Raw genomic sequence first — 19,960 nt, 5'->3', positions numbered from 1 at the left:
CATGGGAATTAACAAATATACAACATGTGGGTAATTTTTTCACATATAATTATGGGTTTGGGTCTCATCTATCCAATGAAAGTAAAAATTTTGACAGAATGTTACACTTGAGTGAGCACTGTCCATTTTTGTAAAGCTCGCAGAAATCTGTTTGTGCAGAAATGCTTGTTTTCACGCTGTGTCAAGGGGAAAGGGCGAAATCAAACTTACCCTGCAAAGCATTTCTCATAAATTTCCCTAGCACTTTTAGCCAATTGACATAAAATGGATACATTCAAGCATTTTGTAACAATTTTGCCGCCCAAATTTGAAATTTCAACACTTAGTAAGCACAACCTTTACCCTTTTTGAGCCAGCTGGATCTGAGGACATAACTGAATCTGAACAAAAGTTTATATCAGACATCTCCAGCATTTTTCACTAAGTTCTTATCATTTAAAGTTGGTTTACATTTCATTTTTCATTTAATACTTGTTTCTCCACACTTTTCCCAAGCTTGGCAATGATTAACAAAATGAAAATCAAGCCTAAGCCATTTCATGTAAATCACAGCTCAGTGTAAAGCAAATAACGTCACGATAAACTCGGTGTGTGGGGGAGTGGGGTGGGGCACAATGCACTCTTTGAAGTGTTTGGGCAAGGAAACAAGTTTAAAAAGGTAAAAGATATCTTCAAATCAATTTTACTAATTTCCACGTGTTCTTCATGATTAAGGTCTACTTTTATTCGCATAACTATTTCAAAGTTCTGCGCAAATCATTTTTCACCAACTTTTCAAAAGTAAGTGGTGATCACTCAAGCGGAAATATTTTTTCGACAGTTATATCGTCATGTGCTTAAATGGATCTGTACCAATGCTAAAATGTGGAAAAATCGTCAGGATATTACAAATATAGAATTTTACAGGATTTTTTCTAAGTGTAAACTTTTTTTTGATACGCACTGTATAGTTCTAATCAACTCTTGTTAAAAAAAAACAAGAATATCAATCTAACAAGATTGAGTTTTAACTTTGTCTGATATGAATACAAGTTCTTGAGAAGCTGACTTAATACATTAAAGGAACACTATTCATGCTTAAATTGAGAGTAACTGATGAACAGCTTTATAAAACACCACCAAGGAGCAACAAAACCTTGGATCTAAAGCAATTAAACTATTTAGAAGAGAGGAAAAAAGGCATGGAAGCATATTAATCTATCCCTTGACATGGTACAATGGCTTCATTTGTTTAAATAGACAGCTGGATTTACAGAAGATTATCACTCTAAAGATTATCTCATCATTAAAATAAAGAAACAATTTTTCAAGAACTTTACAAGGTCTTGTTACCTCAGCAATCGTTGTGACATTTCCACATGAAAACAATTTTAACTTATCAAATTAGTATAAAAATACAAGTTATTAGCAAGTGTGTCTAAAAATTCTTCTCTATCCTTTCTGGTCTAGTCATAATCACTGAATACCTTCCCCATCTTCTGTTCTCTCCTGGGGTAAGGGCGGGGTCTGAGGATAGCGAGGTCTTCTTGTCACAAAGTCCTCTTCTAGTCTGGTATATTCCATCTTTCCTGCCATCTTAAGTGTCCAGCACTGAAAACCAAACAACAAGAAGAAACACTCTTTTTTTATCATGGGTGATCTTTACATTTATAGGGGTTGGTGTTGGTATTGACTGCGCATGGATAGGATTGCGAATGGAGTTCCCATACTAATATAAATACCAAACTTGTGATTACCCAGTTTATGATAATAGACACAACTACAACCATTAAAGTATCAAGTTCATATTTAGACAATGCATAAAGATATTTACACTATTGTCATAGAATGATGAAGTAAAATGCTTATGATGAATAAAGAATATAGTTATAAAATAAAAAAAGACATTCTATTTCAGTAAAAGCAAGTACTTCATATCACAACTTTGGGCATCTATTGTTATGAAAACTTAAGGACAAAAGTCAGCATCCAAGCTGAAGGTTGCATGTTATGTCTTTGTAATTAGTTGCAACATGTGTCTGGTACAATGATTGAACAGTTGTCCCTCCCTACTCATGGATCATATATATCAAACCAACATTTCAAATTAAATAATTTCTTATCTTCATATAAAACCAATGATATTACTGTTTGTAAAGTTTAATGCATATTACAAGGCTCCACATTAACTTTTTTTGGTGGTGGCCCGTTCGGGCCACCAAAACCTTCAAATAATTTTTTTTGGTGGCCCATTAGTAAAGTTTGGTGGCCCGAAAAATATAAAGAAAAACATTAATTAAAAATGAATAAAACAAACTGAAATATTCTGCAGTCACTACCACGTACCACTATTCTTTGTACATCTTGTATGTAAATCGTGCTTGCTGTTATTTTACTTTGCTTATTTTGTGGTAATATATAAATTGTTCTATCATTGTGAATATGAAATGATTGAAAGAGAATAAAAGAATTGTATTGCTCCCAGGTTGTGTGGACTTTTAATCTCCGTATAGACACACACTCATAATGGTAAAGTAAATAAATAGTGCATAAAGCAAACTCAGATTGATTTACAAAACAATGATTTTTCCTTCCTTTTTGATCGTAAAACCTAGATTATGCAGGCCCCAAATCCAGTTTATTTTCTCTTTTCCAGCATATTATAGCGGGAGAAAATATGCTGCAGAATTAGAACAATGTATAAAAGGGGGAAATAAACAAAAATAATTTTTAGAATAGTATATTGAAAAAAAATTGTAAAAATGAATAAGTGAAATAAGACAAATAAAAAATGAAGTAAGAAAAAACAAAGAACAGGAAAAAAAATTGAGAAAAAAACAAACGAAAATGTTAGAAAAATGAACAAGACAAAATTATCAGAAAAAATGGGGGAAAATAATTATTATTCAGTAGAAACATGTTCTTTAATCAGGCATATTCAATGGGAAGAGGTATAAATGGTTTTATCACTGTAAAAAAAAATGACAGAAAAAAATAAGAAAACGGCAAGTTATCTGGAAAAAACTGTGAGAAAATTCCTTCCCTATATTTGACAAAATGATGGAAAAAATTCACATTTCATATAAATAAAATGCCTTCCCAAAGTATTTACTTCCTTAAGAGTGGTTTAAGAAGTCATTTATAAACAAGAAAGAAAGAAGCTGTCTATTCAAGACAGCTTCGAAAATAAACCAAATATCAACATACATACAAATGCACATGTGGGACTGTGATGTACTCACCTATGTGTTTTAATGCATTTGGAAATCGGTCTTTTTGAGTCAAAAGAGAGGTCATAATTCCTCCTTTTAATGCTTGCTAATTATCAGGTTTCAGTAATATGGACTGTAGAAGGGCATTTCATTGGTGTAAAATGTGACTTTGACGTAGATTTTCAAAGTTCTGGGGAAGATTTCTTAGCTCAGTAACATTTCGCATCGCAGCTCCCTGAGTCTGAATAGACTGCTAGCGCACAGCCAGCTGCAGTGGTTTCACGCACGCAAAGCTCAGCCAGACAGCCGGCACGGCCGGCTGAATAATAGTTACTGTATGCTAGCGGTAGGCCTACATACTGTCATGACTGTGCAATCTTTGTGTGTGTGTATTTGTGTGTAGATTAACAAAAAAGGCGCATGACGAATTGACTTGCAATTTGAACTGTAGAAAGTTGATGAATGCATGCAAAATCGGGAGAAAAATTGCGCTACTTTGAAAATTATTGGTTGCCCGATTCGGGCCACCAAAACTTAACATTTTTTCAATAATGGTTGCCCGAGATGAATTTTTGGTGGCCCCGGGCCACCGGGCCACCGCTAATGTCGAGCCTTGCATATTATCAGTAATAAGGCTGAAATACAAACCTTAATCTTGTGTGATAGTTCAATGCCAAATGCCTGTAAAATGTGGAGGAAAAGGAATAAAGAAATAACTGTAACATACTTCATACATTCATACTATTTATTTCTAAATCCTTTTCCAAAACATGGAGGTTGTTTCATATTTTTTCAAAAGTTGAGCAAAACCTTAAAAATTACTGGAAAATGCTAGGCCAATAGGTTTTTTTTATTCACATGAGTTAAGTTGAAATATTTAGATGTTTAAAGATTCTACTGATAACCACCAACACTTGTACTAAAAAGTACATTTTTATTTCAGGGCCTAATTTAAGTTGAATTACTTGCAGAACAGTCACACTAATTGTCAGAAAAAAAAGAATTTGGGCTGATATTTTGATACTTCACATCTTAGTCATTTACAAATTCTGACGAAACTATAGGATAATACCTGGACAGTGGACACATCAGTATATTACTAACAGAGATAGCAAATATACTTAAGTAATGATACACACATTCAATTTCTCGAATCATTAATGTGATATTACATGTAAACATTCATATGTGATATATTTCTAATAATAATATTAAGAATTTGTTTTTTTATTAAATAAAAAGCTAATTCTGCTCAATTCGATCCTCATCATACTTGTACATTCCTTCTCAATCATAGAGATGTAAGGAGTAAAATAAGTAAAAAAAAATATAAAAAAACACATAAAAACATGAAAGCTCTATATTTTGAATAATTCACTACTATGCTCAAAATGAAAACTTATTCAAAGAATTTTGCTTATTTCATACAATTTTAAAAGGAGATTCCATCTTTAAATCAAAATATTTAACTTTTGAGCTTTAGTTGATCAAAGTAGAAGTTCAGGGAGGGATAAAAAATCAAGTGGAAAACAGGGGTGAAGTTTTCAGTTCACTCTTGCACAAGATGGACACATATAATGCAAAATTGTATGCAATTTGTAGTTGATTGAAATTTGAAAATTCCAACAATTAAAAAATGGTTAGAAATGAATACTCCTCTTGCATGGTTAAAATTTTCATGACTTCATGTTTTGAAAGTCAATAATATCAGAGATACTCTTTCAGCTGGGATAAATTCTAAATTTTGAATTTGATTTATAGAGAGAACCTTGTGAGCTACTGTGGCTACTGAGCTTGGTATTCACATACAAAACATAGCAAAGCCAAGTATCCATATATCAACAAGTATCAGGATACAAAAAAAAAGAATAGAAAGTAAGTGAAGCCAAACAGGATGAAAAAAAATGAAAGAAGAAAGTAAAACATCTGTCAACTTACCAAATATCCTACAAATATAACATAAATCACACCCAATATGCTCATGAGGAAATATGCCCACCATGGTTTGTCAGCAAGTTCCTGTAATGTAAATAGAATAGACACAATGAGGCAGAATTTTACTGAAGACACATCTGTTAAAGATCAGGAAATGTTATTTTTTTTTCAAAATCATACAAAAGCCCAAACAACATTCCAGCCATGACCTATATTAGAATCACATGCTCCCTTTGAACAAGGTTGAATGAAAAAACACATTCCTTCTAATCTCTCCAAGAGGGTAGGTAGTTCATGAAGTGAATATTAACCAATTTCAGGTATGTTTTAATTGATAATTGATAAAAAGCTCCTGAAATGTATCTGACTGGCTGAGGAGGTATCTCACTGAGCAAGGTAACATGTTTATATTTCTCCTCTGAGATATAAACCTGTAATATAAAAAATAACTAATACATTATTCCATATCTGAATGTCATGGTATTTTTGATGTGATACAAGGTTCCTTATTTTGTAAGGCAAATTTTATATTCCCATGATCATTCTATACAGGGTTTTCAATTATCACATTTGATAATGCCTTCAACCACAGTAAAGAGCAGTCATCATATTATGGTTTTACAATGACTATTCAATGAATATTCTTGCAAGTATACATACACATAATGAGATGCTTTATATACTTACTGCAAAAACCAAGTAGAAATTAACACCCATGATTAGTACTGCAAGGCACCATACTATAAATTTAGTGAAGCTATATGGTGAAGAAAAAATAATGTAATGATAAGAACTGAGAAAAGATGGTTTGAGGATTGTAGATGAGAGGAAGTATTAGGGTAATTGTTCTGAGTATGAGGTACATAATCCCTATAGCTTTTTCATAAAGCAACCAAGCATGATGTAAACCCCTAGTACTGCTAGGCATTTGAATCATAAGTACTATCTTATCTTATTGATTCATTTACTTGTCTATATTCTTTTTCTTTAATTAAAATATATATATTATTATTATTTTTCTTTATTCTGTAAACTTGTTTAAATATCTATCTGATTTATTTTCATTAATTGATAAATTATTATCATAATTATTGTTTGGGGTGGGGATGAAGTACAACAACCACTTTCTAAACATTCTTTCAAAATTTCATGAGATCCAGCAAAACACAAGAAACAAAGTATTATCAAAAACAATTTCACCCTTATATGGCTCCCCATAGTTAAAGAGAGAAAAATGGACACAAACCTTGAGTTTTTAAACTCTCCCATGAGTCTCTCCTGGCTGGTAAAGTAGAGAATAGGTAGAAGAGCAAATGGAAGCTGTATACTCTGAATGACATTGATGATAGAATTGAGTTCATCCAGAGTATTCCCTGCAAGCACAGCCACTAGGAGAGTGGGTACCATGGCGATAGATCTAGTCAGTAAAACTCTTTTCCACTTGGCCCATTTGATACCTAAGAAACCCTGCAAGAACAATGTCATATGTCACATTTCAGTTCAGACTGAATATGCTAGGAACCCGGTGAAAAGAAGTCAGTTAATATATTTCATTAAAGAACTGCGTATATGAATATGAGTAATCTACTTGTAAATGCTGAGAAGAATTAACTTGAATATGTTTCGGAAATGTAGTGACAGAAAAGTGAACTGACAAGTGGAATGCCTCTGGCCGTCTCACCTGCATCACGCGGTTCAATATAGCAGCAGTGCTGACTTTGAATACTACTCTAACTCGCACAAGATGTTCAGTGATACATGGTTACTCTTATGTCCACTTTTTATGAACTAGACCAATAAACTTAGAGAGATATGATGGTTATTCAACAAAAAACCCCAACATGGCCAAAGTTCATTGACCTTACATGACCTTTGACCTTGATCATGTGACCTGAAAATCAAACAGGATGTTCAGTGATACTTGATTACTCTTATGTACAAGTTTCATGAATAAGATCCATAAACTTTCAAAGTTATGATGGTAATTCAACAGATAACCCAATTCGGCCAAAGTTCTTTGACCTTTGACCTTGGTCATGTGACCTGAAACGCGCACAGGATGTTCAGTGATACTTGATTACTCTAATGTCCAAGTTTAATGAACTAGACCAATAAACTTTCAAAGTTATGATGGTAATTCAACAGATACTCCCGATTCGGCCAAAGTTCATTGACCCTAAATGACCTTTGACCTTAATCATGAGACCTGAAACTTGCACAAAATTTTCAGTGATGCTTGATTACTATTATGTCCAAGTTTCATGAATCAGATCCATAAACTTTCAAAGTTATGATGGGAATTCAACAGATATCCCCAATTCGGCCAAAGTTCATTGACCCTAAATGACCTTTGACCTTGGTCATGTGACGTGAAACTCATGCAGGATGTTCAGTGATACCTGATTAACCTTATGTCCAAGTTTCATGAACTAGGTCCATATATTTTCTAAGTTATGATGACATTTCAAAAACTTAACCTCAGGTTAAGATTTCGATGTTGATTCCTCCAACATGGTCTAAGTTCATTGACCCTAAATGACCTTTGACCTTGGTCATGTGACATGAAACTCTAATAGGATGTTCAGTAATACTTGATTAACCTTATGGCCAAGTTTTATTAACTAGGTCCATATACTTTCTAAGTTATGATGTCATTTCAAAAACTTAACCTCAGGTTAAGATTTGATGTTGATTTGATGGAAAAGCGGCACCTATAGTCTCACTCTGCTATGCAGGTGAGACAAAAATCAATGAAATGTCATTTTCTCAGAAAATTGAAAATACTTTTTATTGTACCTTCAGTATATTGATGCACAAATGATTTCACATCAGCTGCTAAAAAGAATATAGAAAATAAGACACCACAGACTATTAAAAAGTGAAATTTATGCATTTTATATAACTTAAAACATGGGGCAGCTGCTCATTAATGACGTCACAGAAAAAAAAATTGAAATTCTAATTACTTTCTTAATCTATAAAGGATATTCCTCAAACCTTCACCAATATTTTTTATTATTTTTTTTGGCTTATTTTTACAACATTTTCGTCAGGATAAACTTCCCTTTTAAGGCAATAAGTTTAGAAGTAAATATAGAAAACATACCGTCATTGTTGAGCTCTGACCAGCAGCAAGGAGACCAATGCCCCAAATAATCTTCATCACATTACCATATTTATCATGAATCAATTTACCCTAGAGAAGAGAAAGGATCAAGACAAGATTTTGGGATCACTGTTTCAACAGAAATGAAACATAAATATATCAGAAGAAACAACTTATCTTGGAAGTCTTGAAGGGTATTTGTTATAAGTCTCATTATTCTGGGATCTCTAATAATTTCTATATGTGAACAAACATTGTCTAGCAATTCTTGTCACCTAATATAAGTACAGTTTAACTATTTATAAGACATACTATTTAAAAGTATTAACCATATGTACCTCCTTTAAATGTCAGTCAGGGTTATAGACTTTGGATTCCAAATCATTGTTCTCGTAAAAGCCAAGACAAAATCAGAATAGAATTTTTTTCAGAGGGAGACTAAATAATCTGATGTTGAAAATGACTTACAGCATTGAGGAGTGTTGCATCCTGGGAAGGATAGAATGCAGCAGCAAAGACGGCCACAACAAACAGGTTGATAAGAAATGATACAAACAATGCGATAGCTGTAGACATAACAAGATGAGATAAACATGTTCTAAGTCTCTTCCAGAAATTGAAAGTAGTGAAAAAAGACAATACATTTTTAATGAATGTGTATGAATAGTTTATCTCATAGTATATTCAAACATGAGATTCTCCATTAAACCTCCTGAATGATGAAAACAGATTGGCTCATAGAGCAGTCACCTTACCATTCTGTGACCTAGGTTGGTAACTAAATCAGTGTACAAGCATCCTTTGAAACATTTGAAACCACGACAAACTAAATCTAACTTCAATTTCTCACTAAATATATACTTTAATGGCCAGATGGGTCTCCATCCTTGAATTTTGAAACAGATATAAATACATGAATTGTGGATGATTATCATGACAAATATCTGTAACTAATTTCATATCATACACATATATCTCACCTGATTCTATTGAATAGTACATGTTGCTTTCTCGAACCTTGCTCTTATCTTTGTGATCCACCTTGCGAGTCTAAACATGGAGATGAAATTTCATTCATACAAAAAACAATTGCGTCTGGTAATACTCCAGGGTCACAGAAAAGGAAGAATAAGTATATATGTGGGATATCAATGGTTTCTTAAAAGAGTATCTATCTAACATTCTACCTTGGACTTATCCTAACTAATGTATAAAACACAGATTACAAAGTGTGCGATATCTAATAAATTTTATTAAGAAATCTGTGAATTTATAGCAACACTAGATCTTTAAATATGAGAACATAATGGGTCATCTCGGACTAAAATCATGCACAGGTCTTGGGCTGCTGGTATTACATTTATATTGCAATATAATGAAATTGAAAGTTTGATTAATATCTGTTTATCTTTCAACTGCATGATAGATCATCTGAATGATTATGGTGGGATAGTGGTAATTGTTTGAAAACACCTCTCATGATTGATATTGGTCAAAATTATCATCATCTATCCAAAAATGAAATATATTTCAGTCCTTACAAGGGTCAGGAATGATAAAACTTGTTAGCAAATTTATGACAATTGCTACAAATGGTCATAAAATCCTGGCATATGTTTAGCCTGTAATTAATCCCATATTATGTCACAGTATAAGTTTACATTTGTTTTCTTTTTAAACAAGATTTCAAATCTATGCCTTGGGCTGTTTTACACATGTACAAAGTGCTGCAAAGTGAAATTTCCAGTTGCAAGAAAGATATACATGTAATGCATTACTAAATTTGTCACATTATGTTCAGGTGATGCGCATAACTGTGCATTCTTCAATGAGAATACATATCATGAGTGCAAGTGGCACTGAAGCAGTCACACTTACCAGTACTAGAGCAGAATGGAGGTAGATATTATGGGGCATGATGACAGCCCCAACGATGCCTACAGCTTGTTGAATAGCAGGTAGATGACATCCTTCACACCATGGAAACCACATACCCTTCAAGATCTCACCTTGGTCTGGGGCTACAACAATGTACTGTAAAACAAACAACATGGTTCCTAACATTGGGTGAGGTTAGTCTAAATCTAGGGATGTATGCCTTACAGCTGGTCCTTTATTTAACCACAAACTTCAAAAGAAAGTTTGTGATAATTCATGGTATCAAGGTAAAAAATTCTAAAATTAAAGGGGAAGTTCAACCTGAAGAAAAGTTTGTTGTGAAAATAGCAAAAGAAAATGATAAAAAATATTGGTGAAGGTTTAAGGAAAATCAATTAAAGATTAAGAAAGTTATTAGAATTTAAATATCGAATTGGTGACATCATAAACGAGCAGCTGCCCCATATATCATGCAATATAAAATGCATAAATTTCAATTTTTTAGCGGTTCATGATGACTTATTTTTGTTTTATTTTTGGGAACAGGTGTGAAATGATTTAACGATATATGGTTCAGTCAAAACCATTTTCAATTTTCTGAGAAAATGGCATTTCATTCATATTGTACTATACAATATGTAGGAGAGTTGATTGCATATGTCATCCCAGATCGGAAAATTAAAATTCTAATAAATTTTGTTTTCTTTGATGGATTTTCATCAAATCTTTGGGAATATTTTTTATATTTTTTCTGCTATTTTTACAACAAACTTTTTGTCAGGGTGGACTTACCCTTTACATCTTTCTTACCATGTAAAGAAAAGCTCCTCCCATAGTTGTAATCAGGGCTCCAAATAATGCTTCTAATTTGCGTAGACCTGGATAATCATAGTTCAAACAAACATTAAAATAAATTCATTTTGAGTGAATATATGATCAGCAATAGATTATCTTTCTTTCATTCACTTTGAATAGAGAATAAAACATTATGATCATTTAAAAAACAAACACATCAAATGACATCCAATCACCAAGTACTAAATTAAATCTTCAGAAAATGATTCTTCTTCACCACCCCCCAAACAAATGGAAAAGAAAGGAGTTTAGTTCTATCTAGAAACCACAAAATAATGCAAAATTATTCAAACATAGATGAGAGATTACCTGCACTTTCTAAGAAGAGGAATGTAAATGTGTCCACACCAGTGATAAGGCAGCCTGCATAAATTGGTATCCTGAAGAGGAATAAAGAAATAAAATAAGAGTACCGAAAATGGTGACCTCATCAATTATCACTTTTTGCATATCAGCATTCTAAATGCATTCTAGGAACCACGCCAATAATACATTGACTTCAACGGGGCTAATTATGTATTCATGAAGTCATATCTTGGGGCCCCATGGACCAATTCCCACCAAATTTTGGTTGTAGGGGTTTATCAACATGCTCTACCAAAATATGGTATCATGATAAAAGCCCAATAACACTTCAGTCTAGAACTATGACTATGTTTTGATCATAGTACAGTACATACACAATAACTTATGCTTCTGTTACAGATAAAATGATTACTTATATGTTACCAAGCTAACAGTCAGTCGGCAAGCCCCTGTGTTAATGAGCAAATGGGCCAGATTTATCCAAGTCCTCTCGTGGCTGAATTCATGTCCCTGCAAAATCTCGTGAATTGTGAGACTTTCTTTCTCAAAGAATTTAACCACTTTCTCCTGGAGTAAAATTGATTATTTTTGTACCATTGGGAAGAGTAAATGTTACTCTTTCATATTGGTTATTTCTTTTGAATAAAATATTTTGATAAATAAGTGATTTTTTTACGAGAAAAGATGCATCAAACAGAAATTTCTTCCTCTGTTTTCACTTGCAAATTGTGCAACATTTTGTGTTTTCGGTACCAACATTATTTATATCATCAGAAAGCTCAAATTCTATACTTTCTTACAATGTCACTCTTGATATGTGGCATCTTTTAGATGGGTCAGCAGCCAGCTTTTTCCATCAAGATGCAAGACGAGATTTCTAAAATTTCTGAGTAACATAATTCCAGAGTTCTGATTGGCTGAATAATGTTTTCACAACAACAGGCGCGGGTTATTTGAAGAGATTACCACATGGTGAGTGTGACCTTGCAGAGGCCCAGTGTGGGGAACATTGGAATTTGCCTGGGTGTGTGGTCTCTGTGACCAATCAGAGTGCAGTATCCTTGTTTTTGAGCTGCTAAATGTACTTGGCCTATGAAAAGCTGGCTGCTGACCCATCTAAGATACATCTTCTTATACAAATTATATCATATTAAAGCGTAGATCTTCAGCTTTATTATGATCTGAAAATCATTTGTACTCAAACAGAATCAAGTGTGAAAACAACAACATTTGTTGCATGAAAAAATCATTTTGTTTCATGTTTTATATCAAAAGTTTTCCCTATACTACAACATTTTTTAAAGAATTCCAAACACATGACCTGAAAGAATGATTCTTCTTCTTTACAAAGATACCAAAAACATGAAATTTGGTTAATATTTAGAGCAGCAATGGCAGAATAAAAAGAGGTGTTTTGGTTCGCACCAAGCTCATTAACTATGCAAAAACCCTATAGTCATGAATATCACTTGGATAAAAGAAGCTACTTTTTCAGGGCTTGCCGACTGACTGTTACCAAGCTAATGGATACTAAAACTATGAGGTCAAGTTATTCAATGATTGGACTAAAATTCAACATGAAAATGACTTTATAGGTCAGAAGATTGACTGCCACAATTGATCTGACTCCTTGAACATCTGATAATTGCGATATAAATAATTGAATGGGAGGGGAAGGACTTACTTGTTATTGGGTAGAAGATGGATTGTCATTAATCTGGGGTCTGTTTCATAAAACTCGTTACAATAACAACTTTACAATAACAGTTATAAGCCACTTAAATAATCATCTCTGATTGGCTGATAGTAAATATGTTATAGAAATCTTGCGTTTGTTATTATAACAAACCTTTATGAAACAGGACCCAGATCCAATGATTACAATCGGAATGGGAAAAGGACTTGTTATTGGATATAAGATTGATTGCCGAATCTGATCCGACCGCTTCTTGAATGTTTGATCTCATGATATCACTCCACCAAATGAGGAAAAGACTTGTAACTGAATAGGATATTGATTCCTGATCCAAATACATCTTGGATGGCAGATTTAATGTTTGTAATCACGTAAAGTGAAAACGATTTCTTATTATTGGACAGCTGATCCAACAACTTCTTGAATATCTAATTTTTATAAAGAATATAAAAAAAATTGAATATCTTATCCAATGATAGCAATCTGAATGTCAAAGACCTACTTGTTATTCGACAGCAGATTGATTGCCACAGCAGATCCAACAACTTCTTGAATATCTGATCCAATGATAGCAATCTCAATCATGATCCAGAGAGCTATACGAGGAACAGTTGGATACTCCCTATAACACACCTGAGCCAGATGATAACCTATGATAAAACAAAGCATTTCAAAGATGATGAAATACCTGCAAATTATATTATTTGATTTTACATAGGGACATATAGGCTACTATCATAGTAATAATAATAACGCAGGTCTTGTACAGCGCATATCGCATTATGTCATAGCGTCCCTATGCGCATCCAAAGGACTTTGTTATTACAAGTCTGGCTTTATTCCCACAGCCTTTTACACAGCGGTGGCAATTCAAGAAATAAATTCCTGCCATGTACCCATTCACTTCACCTGGGTAGAGTGCAGCACAATGTGATTGATTTCTTGCTGAAGGAAATTACGCCATGGCTGTGATTCCAACCCACGACCCTCTATTTCAAAGTAAGACGACCAATCCACTAAAGCCACAATGCTCCACGGTATCATGGATGTGTGCAATAGCAGGAACCAACTTCTAGCATCATTCCATTTCTGTTTTAATTCATATCAATCTTCTAAATGAATTTTCTAAATAAAGTACAAATAAAGCACATATATGTATATATCACCGAAGCCAAACACCATGAATAAACTTCACTGCTCATCAAAGGCAATGCACCTTGATCAAATAAATGGAAAAGAGGTTAAACTGACCTGTGACAGATCCCAACCTGGCGGCAAGTAGCTGTAACACTAAACCCATCACAGTACACCACATTAATACCCATAGTAGCTGGGGAGAAAAAGAAGAAAACAATCTAATCTCAGAGTCTGAATGCTGCTTTGCCTTTCTATTCACTTGCTTGATTTTGCTCTTGGTTAATTCTTGCAATTTGCTCTGAAGAGTGTATAAAAATGTTTCAAGCCTGTTTTTTACAAATTATGTGAAAAAATGAGATAACTGGAGATATCTGACATTCCGTTTTTCTTATAAAATTGTAGTAACTTGTGAATGTGATTTCACTATCCAAGACTTGATGGAAATTCATCTTTCAATTATTGTAACATGGTAATCTCAAAACAGAACCAAGATTTATTCCAATTATCAATACACGAACATTTCTTGAAGCAATCCCTAGAAATGGTGCAAATGCAACACTAAAGGTCTCCCATTTAAAATAATCAAAATCACTTTTAACAACAAGTGGAATGCCTCTGGCCATCTCACCTGCATCACGCAATTCAACATAGCAGCAGTGCTGACTTTGAAAACTACTATAACTCACACAAGATGTTCAGTGATACTTGGTTACTCTTATTTCCACGTTTTTATGAACTAGACCAATACACTTACAGAGATAGGATGGTAATTCAACAAATACCCCCAATGTGGCCAAAATTCATTGACCTCACATGACCTTTGACCTTGATCATGTGACCTGAAACTTGCCCATGATATTGGTCTGGGGATATTTCTGAGTATTCTTAGCTAGTCCATCATTACCATGCTAAAACACCCAGTAAAATCAAATATCAACCAACTAATAGATCATAAATTATCATGGCTTGAAATAAGGTACCAGTAAGTTAAAAGAATGCAGGAGAGAAAAAAAACAGCAATTCAGTTGACCTTTGTTCAGAACGATTACTGCATTAATTATATGGTGTTGATTTAGGTCCATTTACTATTATGAATTGTTTGTTTTTTAAATAATGAGATTCCTTTGAATTTAAATGTTCAACTATATAGCAGAGGTAATGACTACTGTGGCATTTAACTTTTGACCTTGGTACCCTTGAATTAAATTCATTGTCATTCTTATATGCGTACTTAGAACAAGTTGGAAGATCCCTTAAATATTTCTTCAGTAATCATGTAAGTGATAATGGGATGGCCAGACAAATAGATGATCCCAAAACATTTGGGTCATTCTAATAAATGAAGCAATCTTTAAAGTGGACAAAAGATTTTAGCAATATTTATTAGAGACACCAAAAAATACATCATGCCTTTTACTTAAATTTTAACAAGTACATTCACCAACCCATTTAGGCAAGGTGAATGTCCATTACTCCACCACTTTTGCAAATAAGTAAAGAAATTTCAAATCAAACAATCATTTTATGGTTCATGTGCAATAATTATGATGATGATTATTTGTCTCTGTGTATGAGCATTCTATGTATTTATCAATTTCAGAATAAATTGATGATATACAAAAATGCACAGTAGAGCTTCCTGTATGCATTATCTTCCTTATTACCGGTGCCTATATTATAGTTTACAGTGATCACATGAGCACCAGGGATCACATCATGACATTTATCAGGTGATCAGTGAATAAATTACCTTGTATTCAGCTACAGCACCTGACTGAAGATCTGACTCTATGTTGCCTGGATCAAGGTAGGCTATGCTCATCAGGAAACCAGGACCGGTGAAAGCCCACAACTTCCTAAAACTAAAGCTGGTCTACAAGACATAACAGGAAGTAAAATAATGGCTCTACAAATGACATTATCTAATTATAATCTAAATGCTTCCTCTGAAGGCATAATGGCATGTAATTACACTTTAATTATAAGAACACTGCCCAATAGTATACTAGGGCAAGAAAAGTCTAGAAAATTGCTTAAGCCTTATGTTACTAATACATTTTATTTTTTTACACAGAAATATAATATTACTTTTTCTCTCTTTAAAGCACAACATGAAACACCAAGAAAATTTTCACTAATACTCCCAGAATAAGGTCCTGTGAATAAATATTTACAATTAATTTCAACTTTGAAAATGTAGTTTTCTATAGAATTACAATCATATATTGTCATATCATGACAATATTGTCACATCATTGTCAATATACAGGACCCCAGTTAATAAAAAAAAAGAGGAAAAAATTATTGAGATCAGAAATCTGTATTAAAGATCAGTTAATTAATACACCATACAGAAAATTTCTGTGATGAAGTCAAACAATTATAAATATGAAAGTTTTATGTCATTTCTATGCTATCCATACTTTTACGATACAATTTTAAGAAACTGAAACTGTTCATATGAAAAGTAGCTATCATTACTTGATTTTAGACAATTCAAGTAAAAATATGTTGGTGATTTCAAGAATTGACCAAAAAAGTTTTAGATAATAAAATAATACTTGGTTCTTTTATACCTCATATCATGACCTACATAGATATCAAATCTCTTGGCGCTTTCAAAGGTAGAACTACTTGGATATTACTACCCTGGCCTGGCTTCAGCCTGACAAGCCTTTACACTGCACAAGCATTTCAAAGAATAAAATCCTGCCGTCTACACATTCACTTCACCCGAGTTGAGTGCAGCACATGGTGTGTCTCATTAAAGTACCTTTCATAAAGGAATTACTTAAATTAAAGAATGATCAAGAATTCGAAATGGGACTTACTGCTCCACTTTCAGGTATTTGAACTGCACCAGGAGTCATCTCAAAACCAGGATCACTTTCCTTTACTGTAGGTGTACTATGGTTCTCAGAGGATCCATTTCGAGGATCCTTCATGATAGCATCACATGACTCCTCTCCAGTATCATCCATTGGTCCAGGGTAGTCTTGAAGCTGATTACCTTCTTCAATGGGTGATGCTCCTCTGTCAAGTACCATCAGTTATGTTTGGTTCAACAATAACCTAGAATGAGAAATGTGTGAATGGTTATCACAGGTCTCATGCTCTCAAGCCATACATTCTTAGATTTCTAGGACAAGGCCATTTTTCAGAAGAGCAAATTATGTGAAAAATTAAACAGGGTACAGAAATATCAAGTGAAAATATCCAGTGAAAGGGGGCATTGAGGCCAATCAATAGGGCATCAGCAACCATTGTGTTGAATAGATAAGGAATACACCTACTGTACATTTATAGGCCCATATGCACAGTACTGCATATGCAAGTTCTTGTTTCTCTGCTTTAACATAGTGAAATTGAATTTTGCGGATGGTCTTTTAAGGTAAATGGCATCGCACATATTTCATTTTTACCTTTAGAATTTGTATACAAATTTCCAGTAGTCATTTGACTTTCCAAATTGTGAGCTCTTGTATATCTCAGTGATTTTTTACTCAGAAATACAAGAGCTCACAAAGTGTTAGCATCCTGGGATAGTAGATTTAAAGTTTGATCATTCGTCATGTTTTTATTGCAGCTTGAGCGCCTATGATGAATGTGCAAGACAATCATACCATGTTACACAAATCCTTGCCCATTTATTAATTTTCAAAAAAAATCTTTCAGTTTTACTCCCCAAAATTACCTCACCCCATTTTTTTCCACAGGCCAGGCCATCAAAACAATTGCCCTTTTTTCGACAGAAGGCTATTCTTTTTAAATTAGCAATAGTGGAGGGTGCACATGAATGATATGGAACTCTTTCCGATGATTATTTTGATGTATATGACAAATTAAGAGCCTTCTAAACTTCCAAGGCGAGGGGGCGGGGGCACTCATTATATTGGTGGTACGGGGATGTGCCGCTTTGATGACACCCATTTTCAGTTCTCTAGATACACCGAATGACAAAAGTTCCATTCAGAAGCCGCCCAGCCCTGCTCGCAAGACCCTCTTTACAGAACATCTCAGTTCCCTTGCCCTGCAAAAACTGTCCAGTGCGAGCACTGCAACTGAACAAGAGATGCATGCACGTCTTAAGAACACCCTCTGCCAGCAGCAAGGTCACTGGCGCACCGCTAGTACCCATAATACATGCACAGCACTAGCGTACGTGCATCTATACCGCAATCCCATTCCGTAGACCGTTTTTCACACCGCCCAGTTACCAGTATATACTTAATTCCTAAGATCCTGTATCCCTACCCTCAGAGCTACCAAATCTCACGCATTGTGCGTGAGACTCACGCATCTAGGGTCCATCTCACGATCTCACGCATGGCACCCATTTTTCTCACGCATCGGGACCCGACAGAAAAAAAATGAGAAAAAGTAGCATTATTCATTAGATTATACGCACTGGCCGACCACCTTTGCACGCTGTCACGTCTACCCTGGCACGTGAGACGAATCGAGAGTGCAGTCAGTGCACAGCTAGTATGTGATACGATGAATCACATGCGTGCATCGCATGGATTTGTAGTATGGATCGATATCATGATGAAGCACATATCTCGCGCGCGCCTTTTCGAAACGTACAAGTGTTTACTGGCCGCGCGCACGCAGAGACATGAAAATCTCACGCATTACATTTTTTTTAACTTGGCATCTCTGTACCCTTGCGGTCAATTCCCCCATTTCAGTATTTCGTGTGGCACACCTCCAATCTCCATCAAAAAATAATTTTAATGCCCCCCCCCCCTCCTCCCCGGTCTAAACTATTGTTGTCCTAACTCCTACCTTAGACAGCTGGCAGCCGTCTGTTTCGAGGAGTTTTTTAACATTTTTTTTTTTTAATTCTCCTCATACACGTGAGACGAATCGAGAGTGCAGTCAGCGCACAGCTAGTATGTGATACGATGAATTTGGTGAATGAAGCCAACGGAGTTCAGCTGAACAACCAAAATAACAGAGACCGAAGCTTTTGGTCTACTACCTAACCTTGCACACAAATATTATGTGTTAAAACTGCGGTAGGGTCTACCTGGGAATTTAGCTCCCAAATCGTGGTTTTGGGAACCACTCGTAGATTTGTGTATGCGCACTTGTGTACAAAGTGAATGGAGGTGGAAATAGGGAACCGTGCGTGTGACTGAATAAAGCGCTGCTGTGTGAAGTGAACGGTGGTTCCCTATATCACGATAATGCCGAATTTAGCTCCTGTGCAATTCGAATATCTGTACACCACAATTGTGTAATATCCCCATCGGAAATGAGTGCTGCGTGTGCATATAAACACTGAGGCGCGCTGCAATGAGACGGAATTGATAGTGAAACTGAAACTGTATCAAGTGGCCTCAGCTCCGCGTCCTCGCTCCCGCCATGTTCATACAAAAATTCAGACAAATTTGCGGTGAACTGGTGACATATTATGCGTTCTGACATTGAATTCTTGCCGAATAGTAAAGCTGGTAAAGCCAAAGGTATGACTTACTTCCAGTGTATTACTTGGGCTTCTATATCCTCAAAAAGTAACTCAACTCCAGGATTCAGCCCTTCGACTGTCTAAGTCGCACCGGGTTCCGGGCTGCTTGTTCGGCTCTCTGATCTGACGATCGGAACATTAACAGTTCACGACTCACGTGATGATGACTGAACAATATTGCGCAATACAGACAGGGGGGGTGGAAACATTGGGGTGATGAGCTACCAATTCAACCGTCGTTTATAGTTTATAGGGATGTCTGGGCTGAAAATATTTATAGAATTTACTGAGCAAAATACCGAAAATTTCATCAAAGTCGGATCACAAATAATCAAGTTATTGAAGTTTAAAATTTAGCAAGATTTTGTGAAAACAGTCGTCAT

General features: G+C 34.8%; 1 protein-coding gene across 1 annotated transcript; it reads right to left on the bottom strand.

The window, feature by feature from the left end:
- Positions 1-1,357: 1,357 nt before the first annotated feature.
- LOC121410636 (natural resistance-associated macrophage protein 2-like) lies at positions 1,358-19,693 on the bottom strand. Its single transcript, XM_041602854.1, is given in 16 exon segments — positions 1,358-1,590; positions 3,840-3,872; positions 5,130-5,210; positions 5,814-5,883; positions 6,373-6,640; positions 8,229-8,322; positions 8,701-8,798; positions 9,213-9,282; positions 10,111-10,266; positions 10,921-10,988; positions 11,275-11,345; positions 13,470-13,617; positions 14,219-14,297; positions 15,855-15,977; positions 16,936-17,176; positions 19,587-19,693. Coding segments are annotated over 15 exon segments (1,710 nt in total). The 5' UTR covers positions 17,152-17,176; positions 19,587-19,693; the 3' UTR covers positions 1,358-1,455.
- Positions 19,694-19,960: the final 267 nt, after the last annotated feature.

This window comes from Lytechinus variegatus, chromosome 3 (assembly GCF_018143015.1).
Source record: "Lytechinus variegatus isolate NC3 chromosome 3, Lvar_3.0, whole genome shotgun sequence".
In the NCBI taxonomy this organism is placed as follows: domain Eukaryota; kingdom Metazoa; phylum Echinodermata; class Echinoidea; order Temnopleuroida; family Toxopneustidae; genus Lytechinus; species Lytechinus variegatus.
The sequence above is the reverse complement of the archived record's forward strand: the minus strand, read 5'-3'. Positions and strand labels throughout refer to the sequence as shown.